This window comes from Macrosteles quadrilineatus, unplaced genomic scaffold, assembly GCF_028750875.1.
Source record: "Macrosteles quadrilineatus isolate MER2022 unplaced genomic scaffold, UCM_ALF_1.0 Scaffold_2__2_contigs__length_208266976, whole genome shotgun sequence".
NCBI lineage: Eukaryota > Metazoa > Arthropoda > Insecta > Hemiptera > Cicadellidae > Macrosteles > Macrosteles quadrilineatus.
In genome coordinates, this window is record NW_026542595.1 from 196,309,911 (window position 1) to 196,337,491 (window position 27,581).

The window sequence follows — 27,581 nt, forward strand, 5'->3', positions numbered from 1 at the left end:
GAAGTATTGTGTGTTGCCGAAACGTGGCTTAATGAATCTAAGCTGAATTGTTTTAAAGTAAATGGATACAAAACCATTTCTGAATATTCTAGACCTAACCGAGTAGGGGGTGGAGTTGCTCTGTTGCTTAAAACTGACTCTAGGCTTAAATTTAAGCCGATGACATTATCTATTGACGAAGACATTTGTTCTGAAGGTGTATTTGAGTTCTGTTTGGGACTAATGCAGCTAGACAAGTTCCAAATTATTGTTGTGGTATTGTATCGGCCTGGGACTGCCAACAGCGCTGATGTGATTGATTTTATTGATCATTTTGACTTGTTGATTTCTACCCTCAGAGATAAGTTTAATATCCCGCTTCTTATTTGCGCTGACTTAAATATAAACAATCTTGAGAGATCCTGGGAAAGTCAGCTGCTTCAGGATTTGTTAGAATGTAATAACCTGAACATTATATTTAAAGGTCCAACGAGAGTAACACCTGATTGTATAACTCAGCTTGACTATTTTATTGTTGACTCGTGTGTTGCACATATGTTTCGTGCCTCCAGTGCCAAACCTGTTTTTTTTTCTGACCACCATTTGTTATCAGTACACTTGTTGTGTGAACGTTTTGGAGAGGGAAATGTAAATAAGACAGTGAAGAGGAAATTTACAGCCTCGACTTTTGAAGCCTTCAAAATTTTATCTAACAATGAAGCTTGGATGCCAGAACCTAATTTAAGAAATATCACCTCTAATGATTTATTTGACCATTTCTACGATTCGTTCATGTATGTTTTTAATGTAAGTTTCCCTGTGTCTACTTCAAATACAAAGAATGAACATAGCCCTTCTTGGGTCAGTCATGAGGTATCGCAGTCGCATGAAGCACTCTTGGACCTGTACTGGAATACTAGGTCGCCTCACTGTTCTGTCGATGGAAAAAATGCTTATCGCGCAGCTAAACGCCACCACTCTGCACTTGTTAACAAAACAAAAAAGGCCTTTTTTGGTAACAAAATATTAAATTCCAAAAACACAAGCAAGGAATCTTGGGCAGTGGTCCGTACACTGTGCGATGAAAAGTATCAGACCCAATCAAACCTGATTCTTATGATCGATGACGTGGAAGTCAAAAATCCTCAGACAATAGTAGACTATTTCTGTAAATCTTTTCACCAGGAAATATGTACGTTGGCTAAAGATAATGTAGCCCCTGTGTTGCCCACTGATCTCGAAGCGAGTCGCTTTGTACTGTCTCCTACTTCTGCGTCTGAGGTTCGTGAAGTCGTCTTATTAATAGGATCAAAAAAAAGTTCTGGCATTGATGAAGTCCCATGCAGCCTTCTCAAACTTTGCAATGAAAACATCTTTGAAGCATTGGCCTGCTCTATTAACAAGTCGTTTGAAACTGGTTGCTTTCCTGATTCGTTGAAAACTTCAAAGGTTGTCCCTGTATTTAAGAAAAATGATCCTCTTAACGCAAGTAACTACCGGCCTATTTCTGTCCAGCCTTGTTTTGGTAAAATCTTTGAGATTATTTTTCTTAAAAGATTGCTAAGTTTTATTGAAACAAATAACATCTTGTCAAATAACCAATTTGGGTTCAGAAAAAACATGTCTACCTGTGATGCCATTTTTGCCCTTTTAAAGGAAGTGTATAACCACCTTGACATATCTGACAGCTTACTATGTCTCTTTTACGACATGACAAAGGCTTTTGATCTTCTTGACCACAGGATCCTTCTGGATAAGCTGCGAGCGCTTGGCATTTCTGGAAACCCACTGCGATGGATTTCATCGTATCTTAAAGATCGGCACATGATTGTATCCTTGAAGCACAGAGGCCCTGACAACATCCTTCGGACATATAAATCGTCTCCATCACCAGCTCTGAACATCGGTGTCCCCCAGGGTTCAAACCTTGGGCCCATCCTATTCCTGTTATACGTGAATGACTTGCCTGGCTCCATATCATCTGGAAATTTATGGCTTTTTGCCGATGACGCCTGTCACCTAGTCCCAAGCCCAAATCGGAACATCACGATTGAAAACGCCCAAACTGGCTTGCTTGAAATGTCAACTTGGTGTAGCAAAAATCATCTGGTCCTTAATTCTAGTAAAACTAAATTAATGGAATTTTATAACAGGAAGAAGCCTGAACCACCTCCAATATTGACCTTGGACGGGGTGCTACTTGAAACCTGTAGTGAAACCAAATACTTGGGCCTACACATTACGGAGAACCTTAATTGGGGAACACATGTCGATGCAATAGCGCCCAGACTGTCATCTGTCACCTACCTGCTGTTTAGACTTCAAAAGCTGGTTGACATCGAGATTCTCCTTAAGGTTTATTATGGCTGTTTTCATAGCATAATCTCATATGGTTTGGTATTTTGGGGTGGTTGTAGTGAGGCAAAACGCATTTTCATCCTTCAAAAGCGTGCAATTAGAAGAATATGTGGAGTCCATAGACGGACACACTGTAAACCTTTGTTCCAAGAACTGAACATCCTCACACTTCCGTCCCTCTTTATATTGGAATCCGCATTGCTTGTTAAGAAGAACCCCAATATTTTTGTAACAAACAGCATGGTCCACAATTACAATACAAGAAGAGCAACAAATCCACATGTACCTCAAGTAAATTCCACCCTTGCAAGCAAGAGCCCTTACTTCAATAGTATAAAAATTTACAATAAATTGCCTCAGTACATCACACAAGAGCCCTCTGTCAACAAATTCAAGAACCTGCTAAAAACATTCTTAAGTCAAGTGGCCTACTACAGTGTTGATGAGATATATGTCTAGGCCATGTACAATCTTGAAGAGGAAATGAATCCATCTATATAAATATATATGAAGAAATGTATAAAAACCTGACGACCACGTCGCTGATGCGATACCAGTGGGAATTCTCCAAGTATCCAAGTAAGTATCCAAGTAGTCAAATTGGTAATGAAACTATATTGTTTGATACATTTTAAATTTGGGATTAAACCCATATAGGGAATAAGCTATTACCATGGTCAGCTAAATTAAGTTCCGGGGGGGGGGGGGGGAGGGGGGAATATCTCACAAATTTATGAACCGATTTTCAATTTTTTTTCCATCAAACATTTTCTTTTTTCATGCTCTTTTATTTGATATGTCACAAGGGGTACCTTGCTATTTAAAAAAATTAAGTTGGTGGCAGGGGGGGAAAGGGGGGGAATGTGAATGTAACGTTGAATTCAAAAAAATTGTGCCCCCTACGTCAATAGATGATTCCCGCCAACTGCATATTTCTATCTACTGCGGTTTTTACATAAATAAAGATGCAAGTTAAAAAAAAAACACCCTGTATATATATTTCCTTACTGCATGTAATTCGGGGGGTGCATACACATTGCGTAAAATAAAATTTGTCACACTAACTTTGAACAAAGAAATAATATAAAATTCCATTTTGGAGACTTAGTTTTACACAAATTTATTTTGGGGGGGTACCCCCAAACCCCTCAGGCCCCCGTTCTAGATCTGCCACTGAATGCGCCCTGCAGTTTTGCTGCAGTGGGGGTATTTAGATCAAGATCAATAATTTTCAATTCCACTAACAAGTTACTGCTCTGAGCCACTTAATACAATTAACAAGTCAAAAGCAAAGAAAAATAAAGAATGGATTCTTTGTGTTATCATTTAATCCAAACTACAATAGCGATTGTTGGAAAAGTAACTTAGAATGTTAGATAATCACATTGTGTAGACTTGAAAGGAAAGATCTCAATTTAATGAAGAAACATCAGGTAATACTTATTGAATGTATAGCAATCTCTTGCAGCTTACATTAGTAACAAAGGTTGTAGTTTTGAACTACTCTCCTGTCAATTTGTAGCGTTTTTAGTATTGTCATTATAATTTATTGTAGAATGTCTCACAATTTGTTAGTCTTGTAAAAATTTTAATTCAATGTGAGTTTTGTTTTAATTTTCAAATTTTAGAAAACAAAGTTTTTTTATATTGAAAATATTTTAACATTGAGTTAAGTAATCTGTATGAAATATCTCACTTGGGCTAGTGGACTTAAGACTTTCAGAAAGGAGATAGATACTAAGTATAGACCTACGCCTACCAAAAACTGTGCTAAAAATTATCCAAAAGGTTGCACTAAATGAACAGAAGAAAATTGAAGGATAAAATTGAAGAATATTTTAAAATGACGTAACATTATTTTATAATACGATTTGTTTTTGAGAGAATAGACAAATGATACCAATCATAGTGGTTTTTAAATTATTTCAGTTTGAGCCAGCAAGGTTCTACTGTATTAATAAAATAACTGATATTGCTGTTCAAATAACCATAGATTTAATCAAATTAATCTCGACTAGCTCAGTTGGCAATTTATTCTTTTTCCAGCTCAAACTAATCTCTGTCAATCATTTTAAGGAAAACAGGTAAATTAAAACGTGGATTAGAATCTATATAAGTTTGGAGATTTAACACAATAAAACCAGGTTTTCCTTGACGATTTGTTTGTCTTTTCAACACAAGCAGAGCAAGACCATTAATTTAGTTCTGCTAGGAGATATGTTAAAATTTATGGTATTGTATTTTGTTTCTCAGCAGTTTATAAGGAATAGATAGGGTGGTCAATATCTTTTATCATCAATCATCAATTTATATAGTGGCTAAAAAAAAAAAATAAAAAAAATAAAAAAATATAGTGGTAATATAGTGGTAATATGGTAATATAGTGGTAATATAGTGGTTTATAAAAAAAATATTTTTATACAACTGTGTAACATTTCTATTACATATTCAAACTAAATATATTTAAATCGTTCAAATAATGAATGCTTTGAGAAGTGAATTTAGTAAAGGTTTTAATTTTTTTAACAACAATAATGCCATAAATACATGTTAAAGAATATAGATAGACAAATTAGAGCAGTTGTTCTTGAATCTGTTTACTCTTTAAGGTAATCAAATTTGGGATTAAAAGCGCGCCGTTTCAGCAACCTTCCCCCACCACAAAGGGGGACTCGCCGCAGATATGTCAGTTCCTCAAGCCGTGCACGCGGTTGTTAATACAACTGGTATTGGTACTCCCAGAAACGTTTTGAGTACAATCAATAGTTATACTAATAATACATTTTTATTACAGGTAACACATAAGTACGTATGTGTTACAACTAAACTGTGTTACAACTAACCCCTATTGTTTAGTTGTAACAAGGGATCTTTTAATATCTGCTTTGTTGGGTAATTAATGAGAAATTTCAAATATTAAGGTTCAGATCAAAAAATTTGTATATTCATCGCTGTCGTCATTAACATTAATGTATAAAAAACATTAACAAAATAAAATATATGATCACATCCATAGAATAGTTGTATTCTATTGTAACTTATATCAAATATTAAAAAGGTTAACATTTATTTAGCTTTACAATAATCGAGTAGCAAAAACAAAGAGTTGCTGGAGTGAGGAGGTTGGTGCGACATAAAATCAACCTCGTCGCGCTATTAACAGGGCTGGTACGGTCAGGGAAAACCTGGAAATGTCAGGGAATTTTGTTGGTCTGGAAAAGTCAGGGAATTTTGGAAAAAATCTGGAATTTCTCTTGAAAGACTACATTTTTTACAGATATGCTACATTTTGCATCTACGCCTCAATACTTGGTCAAAAACATTGATGTAACAAAAACATCGGGAACCTACCATCGATATAAAAAAACATCGAACATCGACAGACATTCTATCATCACCCTCTGATTACTGGCTTTAATTGAACGCACCGAGCTCCCAGTGTTTCTACACGACCAAAAGAATATAATCCCGGTCACTGGGTTAAGAAATCCCGTTTAATCCTTTAAGATTTTTGATGTTAAATTCTGAGTGTTAAATTAGACATATTGTGTTTAAATAGTTGTTTTAACATTGCTATTATATTTTGTTAAGGTAATTTTTTCAATTGGGGTTATTTTTTCACTAAAATAAAGCATAGTAAATAAAAACGGACTTCATAGCCAAAACTCCTGTTTCATCCCACATCCCCTTCAAATCCTGCTCATGCTCTAAAAAAAAATTTTATCCTGTTAGTTGAAACATTTAATAGTTTAGTTTGGTACTACTTCTTGTCTCCGGTACAAGCATGGTAGTTATTTTTCCAATATCACTTGTTTCTTCCGATATAAGCCAACCCTGATTAATGACTCTACTACAAACAAACTGCACACTTAATTGTAAATTGCTCAATCACATGTTAAAAATCATCTCTTCAACTACAACTTTGTCGCTTAAAGTTTTCTTCTGGCCCAAAAATAAAATACTTCCTCGCATACTAACTTTTTCATGTCACAATGAAGAAATTTTTGACTCTTTTTAACTATGGAAATTCTATTTCAAATCAAAAGTAAAAATTATTTATACCATTACATTCTGCATTTGATGCGGATTATGAGTATATAAACATTATTGTACTTTACCTTTGTTATAAGGCTAGGAGCGAGTTAACAACTTCGCGCACTATTCGATGAATTGGCTAAAACCCACTGCGTCCCCCATGGTGGTAGGGGAAGGCTGCCACAACGGCGCGCTTTCGTAAACACGTACCTAGCATTCCAGTTGTGTTATATACTTCGATGGATGTACACCACGCTAGCTACGTGCTAATTCTCACAGCCGCGGATGTTATACCGGCCACCTTCACTGTTATTACCGTAAGTAGGCTATTCAGAAATTCAGTAGTCAGAATGTCAGCTACAACGGTTCCGTTATGTAAATCTGAATTTTCATTAGTTTGATGACTCCGGCAGCAGCAGTGGTTATGATGAGCTGGTATTATAATATTGTTTGACAAAAGAGACATGTGTATACATCCAATCAGACAAAGAAAGCGTTATGGCAAATTTCATAATTTGATACGGAATCTGAAGGCTGACAATGATAAATCTTCACTTATTTAGAATGAATGTATAGAATTAATGCTCTGGGCATGCACAGGCTCAAAATGTGTCTACCACTTTTAAAAAGATTGCTCAAGGAGCGAATGGTAGCCACACGTGGCCAGTTAGGGGGCGTGGCACGTGCACTGTGGAATGGCCTTAAATTAAAAGTTATAATAGTTGTGTAGTGTTAGTGTGCATTATTATTGTGGTGAATAATGGTTATAGGGTATAGTGTGGTTCTATGGAACCTCGTGTGTAGATGGCCTCCAAATATCTCAGTGACTGTGTATGTGTCCAGAGATACTCCATTGGCCTTATTCTCGTAGTGGGCATGTTAAATTACTGATCTCTTAAATGTGGACTTGAGATCAGGTAGTAAGTGGTTCAAGGACTCTTAAACAACCACTGGAGGCTGTTGGTGCTTCTCTTCATCAGGAGATGGATCTTGAATGGTAATGAATGTCTGAGACTGCAAAGCTAAGTGCTGGGTCTAACCAGATGCAGTACATGGGGGTCCTATTAGGGGTATCAAAAATATATATCACCTTTGACTCATAGAACTAGATATTCCATCCTCATGTTAAGGTTGTTGCCAGTTTTTAAGGCAAAATGTACTTCGTTGTAGTATGAATAGCCTCTGGATGCGAAGAATAACTAACAATAGTGGGATTAAATACCTGATTCTGGCCCAATTATTGTATCCCACAACTAGTTTCGACCTGCTAGGAGGTCATCATCAGGTGTGTACAAGGATGATTACTTCACATGTATTACTTATGATGATTACTTAATCATCCTTGTACACACCTGTTGATGACCTCCTAGCAGGAACTAGTTGTGGAATACAACAATTGGATTGCCAGAATCAGAACACCACTATTATTAGTCTAAATCTACACAGTTTAAGCAAGTCATCGACATATTGCACTGATGTAAATTACCAATTTCTGTAGAATTTACTGACTTTTAACCAACTTAAACTGATAGGACGACATAGAGTAAGATATAGCATTTGTTATGCCATGTCAACGATCTCAAAACCAAAAATAAGTTAGAAAAGAAGAGTTTTTGACACTAGTGCAATCTGTGACTGGTTCACAGAACCATAGTATTATTTTTAAATACAAAATTGTTGACAGCTGGTCCATATAGATAGGGTGTCTATTTCAGTATCCTAAAGTCAATGATGTCACATACACATCTTTATAAAGTACTAGCTGTAACCCGCGGGCTTTGCCCCGTTTAACTTCTTAATTTTCAAGATTTTCGCTACGCTCACTCACCTTTAGGTTGGAGCTCGTTCGCTGCGCTCACTTGCCTTCAGGTTAGCTCGTTCGCTACGCTAACTCGCCTCCAGGTTGAAGTTCGTTCGCTACGCTCACTCACCTTTTGCTTGCAAATTAGCTGTTGTCATAAATGTAAAAGAAATAATAGTGCTGCACCCTGTTGGTAATTTTTGTAACTTTAATGCTATTGATCATCACAGAACAGAACCAACTTGTTTAATTGAAACAGCTGTTAAGATTCAATAATTCCATTTCTCATAATAAGGTTAACATGGGAAACTCCAGAGCCACTGGGGCGGAGCCCGAAAGGATTTTTGAAATAAGAATATGCCTATATGTTAATCGGGAATGTGAGCTATCATCATGCCAAATTTCAGCCCAATCCGACCAGTATTTTTCGAGTTTACTTTTCCCATACACACATACACACATACAGCAACCACCTCTTTTTTATAATAGTATAGATAGATGTAATATCATAAGAATTGTAGAAGACTATTATTTAGACAAAAAGAATTAAATATAGACTGTCAGCCATGCTGCGGTTACCATAGGTTCTGGTGCACACCGGTGGGAGCGCCGTGTAGTTACGTAACGTGTGCCGTAACTACATGGCGCTCCCTGCGGTGTGCCCCACAGTCTATGGTAACCGCGGCACAGCTGTCGGTATATATTTAATTCTTTTTGTCTATGGTATTATGTAATGCATAATAATGTAAACACTATACATAATGTGTCATAGGATATATTGTGCAGGTAATGGTATATAATATCTTGTATAGATTGCACACTTTAGCGGCAACCTAAACAGCTCTCACAGTGAATTAAATTTTAAGTTGGAAATTTGAATATCCGTAAAGCTTAATTCTAAAGATTCATTTTATATGCTAACTAAATTATATTAACTTATTTTATTACAAATTGGTAGTATGCATGAAGATTTTCTGAAATAACTCTTAGTTTGAGAACATTTGAATGTTCCTCTTATAAGTCTCAGAATCAAATTAATTACCGGTAGATCATCTGTAAATGAGACAATATTATTTCTGAGTATTATGGTATTACAGTAGGCCTACATAATAAATCTTAATTTTGCTAAAAGATTTTCCACTCTTCAAGATAAGTTAGAGCTGTTCTATCTACTCTTTTATTCTACATCTACAATTTCCCTCCTACCCTAAACAGCTAGACAATGTTCTGATACTTTTGACTGTAGATGTAGTTCCATAAGTTCTCACATACAGCGCCACTAATCATAATCTACATTACCTACAAATCCCTCTTGTTTGCATCATTCTCCACTGCCAGCGCTCGTAGTTATAAAATTCGAATTCAATTGTGCATTGTTTTTGGATGTGAAAACCCCAATTTTATAATAATAGGATGATAATTACAATACATGTTTAAGTTGAAAACACTGAGATACAATCAAACACCGAGATTTTTAGAAAATTTTCCCTATAGAGAAGAAGCTATTTAGGTATAGGTGTAAGACTTAGACCTCGGTAATTTACTTTTTAATTTTGATATCGTAGAACCCAAAAACACTATTCTATAAATTTATATATGTATATGTAGGCCCTACATATGTGTGACAAAACTATAGTTTATTACTTATATTTGTATTGTGTGTTTGTGTATGCGTGTGTTATGAACTGTGGTGAAAGGACTGAGTTCTCCAGTTTTCAAAAAGGCGAGTGAAATCCGAAATTATCTATGTAAATGAATTGGTACCTCACCTAAAAAAAAACATGCCGTTTAAAAATAAATATGTGTGGTCCAAATAAGATGAAATTTTGTATGAAGGCATAGAGCTGGATACCGTACACTTGATTCTGTATTAGGCCCTACTGAATTATATTATTCGTTAAAATAGTTGTGTTAACTCTCTAGGTGTGGCTTATTATGTTAATTATATTTCCTTACGATTAAATTTACTGAGGAGTGATGAATAAACCATCCGTCAGAGGGAGTCTCTGTTCACTAAAATTTTAGCTCAAATACTCTGAGATTTTAGCGAAGTTTGTTGAGCCTTCTACGCAATCTCTAATCAAGAATTTCCTTCATTCAAGCGCTTCCAGAGCAACCTCATTGGGTAAGAGCCACCCATCCTCAACAATTGTAGCAAACCGGATTCTCAACATATTGACTCAAAGAAAAAATATGTGTTTACAGAGTAAAGTATATTGAGAATCGGACATTTTTGTTCCCATGGTTAACGATTCCTTGAATCTTAATTGGCTAATAATTTTAACAACCTTTTTCTATCTGGACATACATCAGTAGGGTGTAGTCCTAAAGCCAAATGAGCTCTGAATTTTTTAGATTCAAAATACTACAAAAACATTTACTAATTACCAAATCAGAAGTAAGGAAAATTGCATTTTCCTTAAAAATAACACAAAATCTGTAGGATGGGATCAGATTTCATTGTTCTCACAAGCATGTAATAGATGTAATACAAACTCCTCTCTGTAATCTCTGTCTGTTTCTCATTTATGTAAATTACCTACCAAACTTGTCAAAGTTAGACATCCTTCAGTTTGCTAATGACACAATGCTGCTATGCAAGGGCCCAGTGTTGGATCGCTGCAGCACACAGTAGATACAGGATTCGCCATTTTAAGTGACTGGTTTAGAGTAAACTGGTTCTTCTTAAACATGGACAAGACTAGAGTAGTTAATTTTCGATCAGATCATAAAAAGTTTAACACTTTTTCCAAATTATCATTTAGTGTCTGAGGAGACAGTAAATTTTTTGGGTATTCATATAAACGAAAATCTTGACTGGCTCTTCCTCACATTGACAAACTACGGGAAAGACTTTAATCGGCATTTTCTCTCCAAAACAATTTCTCAAGTCACAGACATTAAAAGAAAATTAACAGATTATTATTCATTTTTTCATATTTAATGTCATACGGAATCCTTGTGTAGGGAAATTTTTGCCATGGTAAAAAGATTTTTAGGCTTCAAAAGAAGGCACACTTAGAATTATAGATATAAAGTACCCCAAAGAAGTCCATGCAAAACCGTCTTTCAGGCTTTTTACGTTTTGACATTTTACGACCTGTTTATTTTAGAAGCATTATTTTGGGTATTCAAGTTCAGTAGCAAAACTAACTACATATAATGAAACTAGGAGTATATTCATTTGATGGTTCGGCCCGTAGTTCTTGATAATTTATTGGACTTTTTTCAAATGTAGATCCTGGTAAAGATACAAGACAGTTTTGTGAGCAAAAATAAAATTATGTCATCAATTCCACTATACAATTCATTAGCTTAATATAGACATGAAGCTGTCCCAAAAGTAACGATTATATTAGTTATTTATAAAGACGACAACCATTCGTATTTTAAGATGAACGAGCAATGATGAGTTTTGAATGAATTAGATATCAGCTTTGTTCTGACCAAGATCAACTGGTTCATTATCTATGACCATTCATTGAAAGCCCAAATACCAAAGAGTATAATAATATGATAGTTATTTACACAATTTGAACCATGGTAAAATTATCACAATGCATAAAATCTCAGAAACAGACAGGAAAATTACGCTCCAAAATCATTTAATACACTCATGACCAACTAAGACAAATTAAACTATAGTAGTTAGATGCGCAATTTAATAGTTTATTAATTAAAATGTAATTACATAACTAATGTATCACAAAGCCATGCGGACACTTCCACAAAGGAATGAATTAAGGGTGATAAACATGAATATGAATTTAAAATCTGTCATCCAACAAGCTGAATGTTTAATGCTGACCGTAAACAAACGGAGTGGGTTCGGTTGTGTGTTTAATAATGACTAACTCTGTTTATCCGTGGATTACTCACTCAAAGCTGTTGTGGCAATGTCAACGTTGTTCTGCGATCACACTAATCTCACATAATGTCGGCCAATAACAGTATAGGATACAAAGCTACCATTTTACACGAAATCAGGAGTAATAAAATTAAAGAACGGTAAGCGATGTATTTATTAGGTAAAATCAATTATAATTTTGAATATTTGGTAGATATTTGAACGAAAACCAGTCGAAAAGGTAGGAAAAATGCTGAAGATGAAAAACTATATTTTTACCAGAGGAATAATAACTTAGACTTCACGTCAAATAATAATTAATAAATAATGTTACCTTCTAGTGTTTCAAGTTTGTTGTAGTTTACGACATTCATAAAAAAGAAGAACTGCCCCCCAAAAAAAGGTCAGCTGTGTATTTGACCTTTTAAGTCCCAAAGGTTGATAATATATGCCATATAAAGTATCGTAACCAAACCTTCACTTACAACCATCCATGAGAGCACAACTCGTCAAAATTGTCAGACAACTGTACCTGACGGATGCTGCAACTCATGAAGAGTATGTGTCAGAGCTTAAGAAAAGGAATAACTAAAATAAACTGTGTATTGTTTGGGTGGAAGTCAACGAAATCTGTTGTTTCTAGGTCACATTTAAAATCCAGAATTTTCTTATTCTTCCTGTGTCTTTACCCACTGAATAAAATTCGTTTCTTAAGAATATGGAATTTCGTTGACAAAATGAGGGCAAACATAATGTAAACAGGTGCAGTTAAATCAACGAATATTCCTTGTAGCTCAAAGTCTCAAAGTGTTTTATTTTATATTAACTTGACTGTATTATTTGTTTGTAGCAAATACTAAAACAATGGAAGTAGTAAACCAAGTTTATCAGGTAATGCATACACTTGGGACACATGCAAACTATTTAACTGGAAATATAAACTCATACGGTTGTTTCTGTTAATGCATTTGTTTGTCGTTTCCAAGTAATTGAACTAACTTTAGGAATTATTTTCAGTTGAACTCGATTTTTATGATATTTGGTTTAAAGGTGTAAGGCGGTATAAATTTGAATGAGTTCACGTACCAGCATGATCGTACCATAGAAACAGGGTTTTACGGGGGGTTTTATAGGGTAAAAATAGTTTTTTATCATTTTTCACCCTCAAAACAAAAATATTCCCAATTTCTCTCTAGACCATTTTAAAGAGCTTAAAACACAGAAAATTTAGTTTACCAAAGTGTTTTTGTACAGTTATTGGTAAGGAAGAAAATTAAAAAAAAAACTTTCAAATTACAAATTCCCATGTTAATTATATGGAGAATCTTACCAAATGTTGTAGTTTCCTTATTTATGTGTATATTTTGATCAAACTTGGCAAATTTATTTATTTTATACTAAGCTACTAATATTTTACCATTGACTATTGGATATTTTACTAAAAATACACTTCCCTAGCCTTCCTGTAGCAGCAAACCTTGGTACTCGTTAAACCTAATGTTATTTAAATACATATATAATTTGAAATGAATTCAGACAAATGGAAATTTGCTTAGTATGCAGGTTTGTTGAGGCGGGGAAACCGGTATTTTTTTAAATGTTTGTTATGGACATTTGTGAATAGTTTTTTTGACCAAAAGTGTTACAGCTAAATGTTTATCCTGTTAATCCACTAAAATGTCACTCTAAATATTCCAGCAAGATCCATGAATTACACTTTTCCATGGAGCTGTGTTAATTATAAACAGTGATGTAACAACGGACAAAAGCTGTGAAATCAAGACAATACAGTTAACCAGCTACATTCTCTGTTGTCATGTGTTCTCATTAACTTTTAATTACAAATGCTTTGTTGGTTAGCTTTGCGGATTCTGTTTGCTTTGTTGATATTTTTAATCAATCACAGTGTCGTGTTTGACATATTAAAGTAATTCAAATCCGGATTTTTGAGGTACAGTAGTTTATGTAATCATGAATTACATTTTTTGTACTTACAATTTGTTGAGCTGTGACGGTTAACTAGGTAAGTAATTTAGTCTTGCATTATCTCCAACAGCTCAGAGGCTAGTGAAATTAATTTTAAGTTAATTTAAGTTTGAATGTAATATGAACATATAAAAGAGCTTTGAGATAATCTTAGAAATAACAGTTCAATTCTCGGAGTAAGTATGCAATAACACTCTAGCTAGAAGCTGCTATGGACCATTTCCATCTGGATACGTGATTCTAGCTTAATGTGATCACTATTCAACAATGGTTATCTTTACTAAAATACACAAATACGTTCCCCAAAGCAATGACTAAGACTTACTCAAACTGGTTTTTGGTTAGTTTATTTTATTGGACACATTCACTAGGAATGTATACGTTTAAAATCAAATATATGTATATACCTTTGAGTATGCTATTACCGAAATTACTATTCAATCACTGGTTAGGCCCCTTTACAGCATCGAAGGCAACAAGCCTCTTTTTTAGCCACTGCCCAGTCTAGTGTTTTAGTTTTAAGTAAATTTGACGCAGTCATACCGATTATCATCGGTCAACGACGGATTACTTTGCGATATTTACCTGAGTTTTCGTCAACTGTTTGGAGCCCTTACCTGAATGAGCAAATCGAGAGTATGGAGAACGTGCAGAGCCGTTTTATTCGTCTGGTTGGTGTGCTCATGGGTTTCGTCTACCGCACTGTTCCAATCCATGATCTACAACTTCACTTGAACTTGATGCCACTACACATCCACCACGTGTAATCAATGACCTACTGTTCCCGAGGAAGTTGATTAACTCGGACATTGATGGCCCTGATCTGCTATGTAAGTTGGACTTCCACACACTTCGGCCAAGGCCACACTTTACTACAGTAGTAGTATAGTGTGGCCTTGCTTCGGCACCTGCGCCAAACCCATCTCTTCGCTAGACGACGTCACAGGTTAGTGACGTCTCATTTTCTCGACCGTGTGCACAGGCTAGAATTGTACCCCCCTCATAAAACTTTTATATTGTTATACACGAGTGGTTCAATTAAATCCACCGACATCCAAAAACTTTAAGTTCCGGAATTGAAACCCCCCCCCCAATTAGAATTCATCGCTTATTTGGTCAGTATACGGGGTGGAATTGTACCCTTCTGGAGTGTGTACCCCTCGTCAGTCTAGCCTTCCTACTAGGACTATAATTGTGCCCCTGGAATTGTACCCTTCCTTATTTGACTCAGACCTCTTCATGCACTGAAATTGAAATGGGCATGATAGCAATTCCTTTATTAAAAGATTAAAGTGAACTAATTACCAGCTTATGGCATGGTTATTATGTACACACTAGTTAAGCTTCATTATCACATTTATTTGAGAGACCAACTTTAATGAAGTCAGAATTTTAATCGAAATACAAGTTAAATGTTGAATTGAGTGAAATAATTAGTATGCGAGTCAAGAGTCTTAATTCCGTTGATCCGTAATACAGAAATAGGAACAGTAAAATAATCTATGTATATTATAATTTCTAAAGTGCATTTTTTGTCGGTACACCATAACTTCCTTAATTCTTCGCAAATGTTCATAAATTAGTTGTCATTTTAAAGCGTTTAATTTAACCCACTACGCTAGGGAAGTCTACAGATTACAAATTGTTCAGTATATTTTTGTAAAAACTATCTCATTCAGCAAGTAATTTGAACTTGAAATATTTATTCCAACTGAAAGATTAAATTAAATTATTTAAATTAAAATAAAAGTTAATTACGATCAAATACCATTCCAATCCTGTTTACAATCCAAATGAAAACCAACAAACTTTACAGATTTAACCATGGATTTAGTCTCTACTTTCAACTTTGTTAAAGTATTAAGTTAAAAGTAAAAAAAAACCAGACTACCATAATTGGTTCTCACTCTTATTATTATTACTCGATATGCTTATATAGTATTATCATAGCAAAAAAGAATTTCTGTCTGTGGTATTATGTTTCATTATTGTTAATCATGGGTGAAACCAATATTATGAATTATGAATTTACATAAATTATGAAGTATTGTGATTCCTTCTTATTAAAATATAGTGATCAGTAATTATAGTGTTAATAAGTAATAAAATATTAATCATTAAGAATGAGAATATAAATTGAAAATTGTATTGTATTGTTTTGGGGCCTACCCCTAACAGGGTGCCAACGCCTCCTTTGAACTGATGCAACTAGACTATTTAATTTACCCTCCAAATTCCTTAAATGGGAGATATTGTGGCTGATCCTCTTCTACTCGCGGCCTGCCTTCTTGCAGGAAGCCGCTGGCTTCAGGCCCTCAGCCGAAGAAGGATGGATCTAGAAACTGCCTGTTGGGGTGGCCGCCTAGGCGATGTAGGCGGAATCAATCTCACTGTCCTCGAACTTCCAGATCGAAGGACAGGTGTTGAAACCACAGGACTCATTAGACGAGAAACAGAGAGAGGCTCTTTTGTTATCCTTTTATCTGTTATATTGTATAGCATTAAATACTTACGACGCGTACTTACGACGTTTCAATATTGACTCCGGGCTTTGTAAATTTTCAAAGTTTGATGGTGAGTAAAAGTTAAATTTCCCGAACAAGTTTTAACAACTTTTCCTGAAAAGTATTTTTAAAACAAACTAAGCAATTTTGTAATCAAGTTGTTTAAGGTTAAAAGAAAATTTCTTAAGTATCCATATGGTCCAAGGTGAAGTAAATTTGTGAAGCCAAATGTTTGGTCAATTTCTTCGCAATTATATTTCCTTAGTACGATCATTATTTTTCTGAACAGGCTTAAAAATCCCTCCAACATATGTCACTTTATGTCACTTTTTATCGACCTCTTCCCTATGAGTGGCGAATCTTTAAAAAATTGTTGGACTGGACTGCTACATTGAAATGTTGTTATTTCTGTTTCCAAGTACAAGCTTATTATCTCAATTTATTTATTTATTACTGTTGTTATCTAGTATAAGTGTTATTTAATATCATTGTTGTCAATTAATAATTAGTCTATTCTTTGTTAAATTGTTATACAGATTTATCTATTTTTAGTCTTAATTTGATCAGGTTTTAAATTTAGTGTATTGTCAAGTCATTCATATTAATTAGTTAAGACAAAAGTCCCATTACATGTTTGGCTTGACTCTTAAGATGTAGTCATAAAAAAGTCATTTAAAATTTGTAAATTGGTTTGTTTGGACCGTAGGTAGCAAAATAAATAAATAAAAGCGACATAGACTTCAAGTATCCAAGTACTGTAAAACTTGAGAACATCGCTTTATATTCATTAAGATGTTTATATTATATGCTTAAAATTTCTTAGAGGATCTTCCCTCACAATCTTTATAATTATTATATCAATCGGATTTAATGAAATTGTAATAAGTTTTGATTTACATTTAGTTGAACTGTCAAATTAAATATTCTTACTGACTGTTCTAACTTTTTACTTTATATTCTAAAATTCAGCCTACCTTTCCAATAGTTGATATGGGGTTAGTTAAATAAACGATTCGGTTTAAGCCAGTGCCAAAGAGTAGCATACATATTTTACGAAGAGTCTAGAATGCTTACATTCTAGGTTCAAAGGCTTTTCAGTGATTTCAGACAAACATTAGGGAATATTTGGATAGTTCCACTGTGAAAGCAGAGGTAAACCAACAACTTAGTGCATTACAAACCATCCTCAGAAACAAATGCTAACAATCTGTTTAACAAATATAAGAAAATAACAGTCATAATTCACTTAGTTGTTAGGACATTCTTTAAAAACGTATGCAATTTAAATTGTATATTAATGTGACATTTTTATCCCCAGGTTTGTTAAGGGTTAGTTGTAGGCTAAACATTACACATTAAAACAAATGTAAACTACAGTGTCAAAATGCAATAAAATGCCTAAGGTCTTAACCAGGTACTTTGATTGGAGCTTTTAAAATTTAAGTAATAATAAAAAAATCTGTTTTGTTGTCAAATGCAATTGCACTACCAATGGAAGTTTTGTTGTGTAATGTTTGAAATTTCATGTTAGCTAACTTCCCCAAGCTATACTATGAATGGTGGAAATGCAAGAACAAGACCCGGAACCGATTTACTTTTGCGGGAATATGGGGTTTCCCATATTTGACCCTCAAAACATAATATTTCACAATTTCTTTGGAACCATTTTGGGAGGCAGAACTCATATAACTAAATGCAGTATATTGACGTTATTGAGCCAAACCTACCTTAATTTTTTTATAATTACAACATTTCTTATTTAATCCACTTGCTAGGGGGGTTCCTGTGTGCATTTTATGTATAGAAAAACACCCTAAGGGATCATGTAGGTACTATATGGGTTATCATTTTTCACGTGGGTGCCAGCTTGGCAGAGTGGGCATAACCTCAGAATCCGCCATTTTAAAAATGGCGGCGGCATTTATTACATGAAACTCATTAGGAGCTTATATCTCGAAAACGGTAATATATAGCGAGTTACTTTTATAACAATAAATGTAGCTTACACAATAAGGAAAAACTTTTGTATTTACAAAAATGCCCTAAATATAACTATTTAGGAGTAGTTGAGCAATTTATGTTAATTTGATCTATACATTTTTACTCTGTTTGACAAAAAATTCTAATATCTTTAAAAAAATAAAAAACTGTTTTTTAAATTTGGCACATAGCACTAATTGCTCTTTACATCTAACGTCTAAATACCCCTGTCGCAGCAAACCTGCAGGATCAGCAAACATTTACCTGGCTGCATTTCTACTAAAATATTAAAATTGATCGATTGATTTCCTATTTAAATGACATTGATTTGTAATGAGTACTTACGTTTGCTGCTTCAGGGAAGGTATTTAGGTGTTTTTTATATATTTTTATTGAAATGTTGATAGCTTAGTATGAATGAAACAAAATTTTTGAAATTTGACTATAATATATCCATAAACAAGCAAACTAAAACAGTTTATTTATTCTCCATAAGAATAACATGGGAATTTTAAACTTAAAATTTTTTTTTTTAAATTATTTCCGTAACTTTTGGGCATACAACGCTTCAATATACAAAGTTATTTATTTTTTGAGCTCTACAAAATGGTTTCGTTCATTATAAAATGTCGTGTTTTTAGGGTCGAAAATCGTAAAAATCCATTTTTACCCCATTAAACTCCCCATAAACCCCCGTTCCCATAGTCCGATCGTGCTGGTATAATAGTCCGAATTCGTCTGAAAACGAAGGTTTACACGTTTGTGATAAATTTCATCAAAATTGGATCATTTTTGCTCGAGTTATCAAATTAAGTCGTAGTTCTGTCTTCGGATACAGATGTCGTAGTGTTGGCTTTACACTTTATGAATGGATTCACTTCGGAAGGTTTGCAGGATTTGTGGATGCGACTTGGTACAGCCAGAACTTCATGATATGTACTAGTTCACATTATAGCAAACAGGCTTGGAAGTAACCTTTGCTCAGTTCTCTCAGCACTCCATATTTTAACGGGCTGTGACTTTGCCAGCAAATTTGGAACAAAGCGTGCTACCCTAAAATGTAATCCAAGTACAGTACTTTGCTAATGGACTTTGGAAAAGATGAGAAGGAAGAGATAGAATAAAGTTTGAAAAACACAGTGAAGTATCTAGTTCACATTAAAAAAAAGGATACTCAGTGTGAAACTATGATTGATCTAAGACACTGGATATACTTACACTGTCACTGTACAAAGAATATCCTTAGCTCGTAAAGATTTTCTGTCTGGTAGAGCTACTATACAGCATATCTTACGTGCTTTTTATTGTAGCCTACTCCAAATCCATTGCATGGAAGAACACGTTTTTCAACTCGATCCTTTGAGTTTTGGACACAGTGATGGTGGTTACTCTTTGCCGCAATGCTCACAAGTATATTGTGAACAGTTTAATTTTTCTGATGACTACAAAAGGGAACAGATATAATTCCTCTTAACCCAAAAGGCTTATAATTTAGATCCAATAACTGCGCTCAAATTTTATGATCCACAAAACTAGTTCAATATCAATACAATCAGTCCAAAGCAGCCTACCACCAAGGACAATGTCAAGGTACTGGTTGTGTTAACGCGACGTCAATGCTTGGCCGATGCACCAACTTTGCCGCCGGTCCCGTTCCCGCTCCATCGCCGTTTTAATAATAAATGTTATGAATTATAATAATAATTTCTATTACATCCGTAGATTTATTATTATTTGTAATAATAAAAATTCAGTATATAGAAAGGTTTATATTTATTTTTATATTTGTATGCGTCATTTAATAACAAAAAATTAATTTAAAAATATGTTATATTATTTTAATAGCTTATATATCTGCCAGAAGCTTCTCGAATGCTTTTTGCAGGTTTTTTACCCTAAATGCGAAGAAATAATTTTTGCTATGTGCCAAATTACAAAATAACAGCTTTTTTTATAATTATTTGATTTTTTTGGCAACAGAGATAAAATGTATAGGTTAAATACTATGAATATGACAATTTTAATATTTTAGTAGAAATGCAGCCAGGTAAATGTTTGCTTAGTCTGCAGGTTTGCTTCGGTGGGGGTATTTTGACCTTAAATATAAAGAGAAATAAGTGCTATGTGCAAAATTAAAAAGGAACAGTTTTTTAAAGATATTAGAATTTTTTTGTCAAACAAAGTAAAAATTTATAGGTTGAATTAACATAAATTGCTCAACTACTCCTAAATAGTTATATTTAGGGCATTTTTGTAAATACAAAAGTTTTTCCTTATTGTGTAAGCAACATTTATTGTTATAAAAGTAACTCGCTATATATTACCGTTTTCGAGATATAAGCTCCTAATGAGTTTCATGTAATAAATGCCGCCGCCATTTTTAAAATGGCGGATTCTGAGGTTATGCCCACTCTGCCAAGCTGGCACCCACGTGAAAAATGATAACCCACATAGTACCTACATGATCCCTTAGGGTGTTTTTCTATACATAAAATGCACACAGGAACCCCCCTAGCAAGTGGATTAATTTTAACAGAACCCCTCCCCCCCAAAAAACAATATTTGCCATATGAACAATAAACATACCAGTTCTTCAAAACTTTCAAACAATCTGTTAATTCATGGTTAATGTTGACTTTGAGCTCAAATTACACAACGGATATAATTTAAATTTGTAATAGCTAAAATAGCAAATCTTTAGTTTCCATTTCCTTAAACTAATAACACATATTGCATACCATTAACGTTATAAATATAGTACATAATATTAAAAATCAAACGGTAAAACATTTAAACATTACCATAAAGCTATACAAAGAAATCCATAATTAATATTTATAGCCTAATGCTCATCTACTTTACAATATTGCCAACCCAACCAAATAAGCCAAAGAGCTATGGCTACATGGATTGCTGTGAATAGCAATGCAGTTTTAATTAAGGGATTTTGAATACAGGATAACAAAGGGACACCTATTACAGTCGGTATTCTGGGTATTCATCATTGTTTAGAAAGGTAAGCTTGTTAAAAGTTGGCGAGAACACATTGGGCATGCGGAGGGAGGAGTGGATGTTTTATTGTAACACAAAATGTATATAACAGTCATTATACTACAGGTTTATATAATTTTTACTTTAAATTTGAATAGACATGGAAGCTGCATGTATTTCAACTTGTCCAATAAAAAAATTGGTCCAATAATAAAATATAAGTTCTTATCTGCAACTATACTGAGAATCAACATGTAGGCTACTTTGCAGGAATACACAATTATTCTCCAACCTTATCATGGGATGCAATCTGGTTTGAATATTTAAACTACAAGTTCCCCATTGTACCATGGTATTTGAATACATCTGGATGTTTATTATAGTGTTTTGTTTTTATTCATAGGGAAAACGTCAGTTTTTGAAAGTCAAAACATACTCTTTAACTGTTGACAAGTGCAGCATGGTTTCTACCATGATATCCATTCAAATTTAAAACAGTAAATGTTTTACGCATTTAGAATGGTGAGCGGCATTTTGTGAATTTCTCATAGGGAATGAGCTATTACCGTAGGTCTCATGGTAAGACCTAGCCCCGGGAACAATTTAGTTTTTCGTTTTGAGGTCCCCAGAGGCCAAAAACACCCATTATGTGCTTAATCTGAACCAATAATTTATTATTGAGTATACTAGTGTATACTAATTTCATAATAATTATTTCCAAGAAACCCGTTGTATTTAAAGCTACAACGGGCTCTGTTGCAAGTATATACAATATATGTTTTTGTCCATTAGTGTCATAACTCGAGCAAACATGATCCGATTTTGATGAAATTTGGTACAAACGGGTAAACTTACGTTTATTCGATCGATTTCACGACCCAGCATTATTTTACAGTGGGTAAAACTTGATTTTCCCATTTTTGACCCTAAAAACACAAAATTTGACAATTTCTTTCCAAACCATTTTGTAGAACTTAAAAAAAGAAATACAGCATTTTGAAAAATATGTGTATTGAAGCGTTGTTGCCTAACGGTTACTGGGACAATTCAAAGAATTGTAAAACTGTAAATGCCCGTGTTATTCTTATGTAGCTATTTTAGTTTGCTTGTTTATGGATATATTTTAATCAAATTTGTCAATTTTGTTTATTTCATGCTAAGCTACCAACATTTCAATATATATATATCAAAAACACACCTCAATACCTTCCCTGTAGCAGAAAACCTAAGTACTAATTAAAATTAATGTTATTTAAATAGGAAATAAATCGGATAATTTTAAGGGAATATTTTAGTAGAAATACAGCCAGGAAAATGGAAATTTGCTTAGTCTGCAGGTTTGCGGTGGTGGGGGGATTTTATGTTGTGAAGCACAGGCGAAGCTCCCTGTTGATAATTTTATTGTTAAACAATGGCAGACGGGAAGGTACATGATAATAATTTATTTGTACACATTGCCAATATATGCGTTACTGCATTCTTAGCATGTATAAGGTTTGATAATCAGTTTAACAACGAAAGTACTGAATCTAACAGATTGGTTTATTCACTCGGTAAACGCAAATGGTTGGATTTGTCAGATAATCTGTTAAACGGATTGTTAAATCTTAACTCATTGACAGATTTCGATGAAGTCAACCTGGCACGAAATGTTATTGAAGGATTTTTTCCGTCAAATTAAAAGATCTTAACGAACTTTACTTTAGTCACAATTATTATAAGCTTATTTACCAATTTTTGCTCCCAAAAGTTGTTCTCAACTTAGATGGTAGTTTTGGATTAATATTATGTGTTTGGAGCTATTTGATTTTTATAATTCAATTATATAGCAGTGAATAACAGATTTTCTGTGTAAGTAGTAATTAGATAGGACATATTATTTTAAAATATTCAAACTGAATAATAAGATTGTAATGACCAACGAATATTAGAAAACACATCCTTTCACTTTGAAGTCAGTTAGTTAGCATAACACATTATTGCAGAATTGTTGTAGTTGAATATTTAAGAAACATTTTTATCCTCAAAAATAATATACCAATTTAAAATGAAATCAATCCAATAACTTTTGGCACATAATTTAATAAGATTACCTTGTTTGGTTATCATGGTAAAATAATATCACCCAGAGTAAAACAGTAACACAAATTAATAATGGAAACACAATTCAGCAATAATATGTCACGAATGAAATTATAAGTAATTTTCATAAAATAGACAAATGAACAAGATTAATTTAAAAGAGAAAATAACATGCTATTGCAATTAAGTATAATAACAAATAAATATTTAGCCAATAATTCTTTTCAAAGAATATTTTATAATTATCGTGATGGAATATGACACAACCCAATATTAATAGATTTACTCAAACAAACGTAGTTTGAAATTAATTAAAGTAAGCTCAGTTTTGGTAGCGTTTGTTGTTGGAGAGCTTATTTTTATTTATCTTATTATACATTGTTAAAGTATTTACTGCAGCTGTCTACACTTTGTATTGGCTACAAAAATATAAATTATAGCAATTATGTTTTAAAGCACTAGTAAAATAATTTCTCAACCTTATTGAAAATAGCAAGACAAGTGTTTAAAATTACCACAACTATTTTTGGTTTGGATTATTTTTTTATTTCACAAAATTAATCAAACAAAGACTTAAAACATCATCGTAAATAAGGTTATATTAGGAATTATTTTAAGTAACAATTTTGGTTTTTAAACTTCGATAGTCACAAAAATAATTGTAATGCAGAATAAATATTTTTTGGGATTCAATCATCATAACTTAATAATTTATATTCAAAACAGTATTATTAGAAATCGCCTCTTATTACATTTAAATTGGCAAACAGGGTATAACAACGAAAAGAAGAAAAATAGTCATGACTAAAACTAATAAGTTGATACAATTTTCCAAATTTGGTTTTCACAAGTAAAATTATTATCCTCCAATGTTCATTGTTAAATCTCGCTATAATCAATGGTGTCATTGACATCAACTGAACCGAACCAGACAGATGTAAATCCACTACAGCTTTCAGGTCAAATTGAGGACTACTGTAATCAGTATTGCAATAACAAGCATAACTCATGTGACAATGTGTGTGTTTCTGTGATTTGTGATAGTGTGATCTTTGACACTAATTTCAGCTCAGTTCACACACAGTTCACACTAATATATGACCATATCATCACTTCAAACATTGTGTCTTTACCTTGTTTTGAAAATAAATAATCTAAAAATGTAAACACGCACATATTACTTACAACCCATACCTACATCAATGGCACACAAACAACATGGTACTAGCTGTGTGTACTATCATTGACTTTATATCTACACTATAATTAGTGTAGATATAAAGTTAATGGTACTATTTAGTGGGATTTGAGGAGGATACAGTGCGAATGCTTCACCCGGGTCGGCTTATATTTGCATTATTTTTGTGGTTTGGAAATTGGTGTTTGGTTTACTGTAAATATACATTTAAAAATTGTTGACTTGGCCTAGGTATTCCACAACATATTTTACTATCTATTTTTTGGAAACCCTTAAGAATAGCTTACGCATACTTCAAAAATAATAAAAAAACTTGTTTATTGAAAGAGTATTTATTAGTTACTCTACAGCAAAATTAAGACATTCCTTCAAGTATTTCAATCTAATCCTCATAATCTTAGGCATTTTCTTCATTCGGTAGATCTTAAAATTGTTCTCGTTCATTAATAAGTCCTTAGTAAAGATTATCAAATTTAATGGTATGGTTTGATGATATCTCCTTTTTGGTTTCGATTCCTAGCATTGTTTCAGTTACCCTCAATCATCATTGGAATTTCATCCCATAAGTTTGGAAGCTTGTGACGGGCACTTCAGGGTCATCTTAGGCTTGGATTTCAGTGTTTGTCTTGATTGTTCCGCACCCTCACCCTTATCTTCCCTTCTGAGTGGCTTTTCAGCAGATGATCCAGGGCTGACTGGTTTTCCGCTCTCGAGAGTATAATCTTCACTTTCAGGACTTTTTATTTGTCCGGTGGTGCATTTCTATTTTTATTTCCTCTTCTTCTCGTGGAGCACAGTCCCTCACTTCCTACCTATCACAAGCCCCACCACTAGGATGCTGGAGGTGCAGGAGTAGGGAAACTATGGGAAGGTCAAGTACTCGCGGAACCAACACGACACCTCCAAGAGGTGACAGAGGTGGCCCTTTGAATACTTTACCCAATACCCAGCCTACAGCGATCCCTACACCCACACCCACCAACACTGGACGAGTAAGACTCATGGAGTTCTAGTTTAAAAAAGGGGACTTACTAAGTGAATTGTTTGTACTGATGATTGTTTGAGAGTTTTCAAAAAGTGAATTATTGTCTCTATGGAAAATAAAAGTTCTTTGTTAAAACGTAAATCATAACCATTATCATAACTCAACATTTTTTTATACGTAACGAAAACAATGTTTTAATGTTTTGTTGGATCGTGGTTGTAATTCCGTAAAAAATTATACAAAGCACTATTTTTAATTTCCTTTAATATTATACAAAAAAATTATTGCAACTTTTTATGCCACTCACAAAAATACACATTCGTTCAGAAGAGTAATAGAATATATAATTTGTACCTTAATGACGTGGTGCTAATTGTTAAAGCTGATGAAATACATCGACAGTTGAACACTACACAAATCAATATTTTTTATGAGAATCGTTCATGAATATCTATTGAACATGAAAACAGCAGGAGTAAATATAGTCAGTTACAAATCTGAACTGTAATTTGACCTATAAAATAGTTAACAATTGTATGTCAAATCAGTCATTCGTACTGACATACAAGATAGACAAAGGTTTAGTTTTACAATTGTTAATTAATATTGAAAACACACGTTTCATAAAAGTTGTCAGTTTGTTTTAAAGCCAGCAAATATCATTTAATTAACGTACGGGCATAATTATTTCTTCATTATACTCCTGTTAGCCATTGATAATTTTAATTTAGTGATAAATTTTTGTTCATCCCATTTTATCCTTTGCTCTGTAAGTTAATTATTTACCAATAAAAGCTCATTTTCCTATTTGAAAAAAATTCAGAAAATTAAATATTTTCAAAAACTGTAAATTAATGTCGTAAAACCAAAAGATAAAAAAATAATTATAGTAAAATCCGTGAACAAATTCGATTTGCATTTAGTTTTTTCCTCTTGTAATTTTGATGATTTTTCCTTGCGCGCCCTAAATATTTTACCTGAAATTAAATATGGAAGCCAAAGTAAAAAAAATTGAGGCCAAGATGAATGGTGTACAAATCAATAGTATATGAAAAAGTATATATTTGATTAGGTTTATTGAAAATAAATGTACAATGGCGGTATAAGAAGCTAATCTTATTTAGTTATTTTAAATAAACTCTCTTTGGAAGCAAATGTATTTATATTTTGTATAACTTTAGAATAATAGGTATGGTCTATATAATAAAAATCCAATGTAAGTTTGGCGTTTGTCTTTTGATGTTTACTAGAGGTCGTCCAGTGGTTGAAAACTCAACCAAAAATATTATACTATAAAATATAGATACTCGTATTTATATATTGTATATATTATATCTGGTAGCACCATTGTATCGAGGAAAGTCACTTATTTTGTCTCTTACTATGCACTTAAGAATCTAACTTGACTTCTCGCAGCTCTCGTCCCTAAAAATTTTTGCCACAGTTTTAAAAGATTGGGCAAAGGATTGGCATTGTAACCCTGACGTCTCTTTTTTTAATTAACACTGTAAAGAAAACTGTTGATTTGAATTTCATCTATTTGTTTTGATTTCCTGTTTACATTTCGTTGTTATTTCTTCACCAGCATGGCAACTCATAAGAGCCATGTTAGTTTAAAAACATATTTAAATTAATATTTTGTGCTTATTTTTTAGCCTATTTTAATTTATAAAGTACTAGCTGGCCCGACAGACGTTGTCCTGTCCCAATGTGGTTTTATGTCAAATGCTCGTTCGTTTTTAAGATGAGCTCGTTCGCATGGCTCAATCATGTCCTGGTTGAAGTTCGTTCGCTACGCTCACTCACCTTTTGGTTGCAAATTAGCTATTGTCATC

The 27,581-nt window shown here is 33.5% G+C and overlaps 1 protein-coding gene across 1 annotated transcript in view; it reads left to right on the plus strand.

Annotated features, from left to right (window-relative positions):
- The first annotated feature begins 16,248 nt into the window (after positions 1-16,248).
- Positions 16,249-27,581, plus strand: part of LOC128985255 (cytochrome P450 4g15-like) — a 68,176-nt gene continuing 56,843 nt past the window's right edge. The window contains exon 1 of the mRNA XM_054404646.1: positions 16,249-16,426. Within this exon, the coding sequence (XP_054260621.1) occupies positions 16,249-16,426 (178 nt within the window). The remainder of the gene's footprint in view (positions 16,427-27,581) is intronic.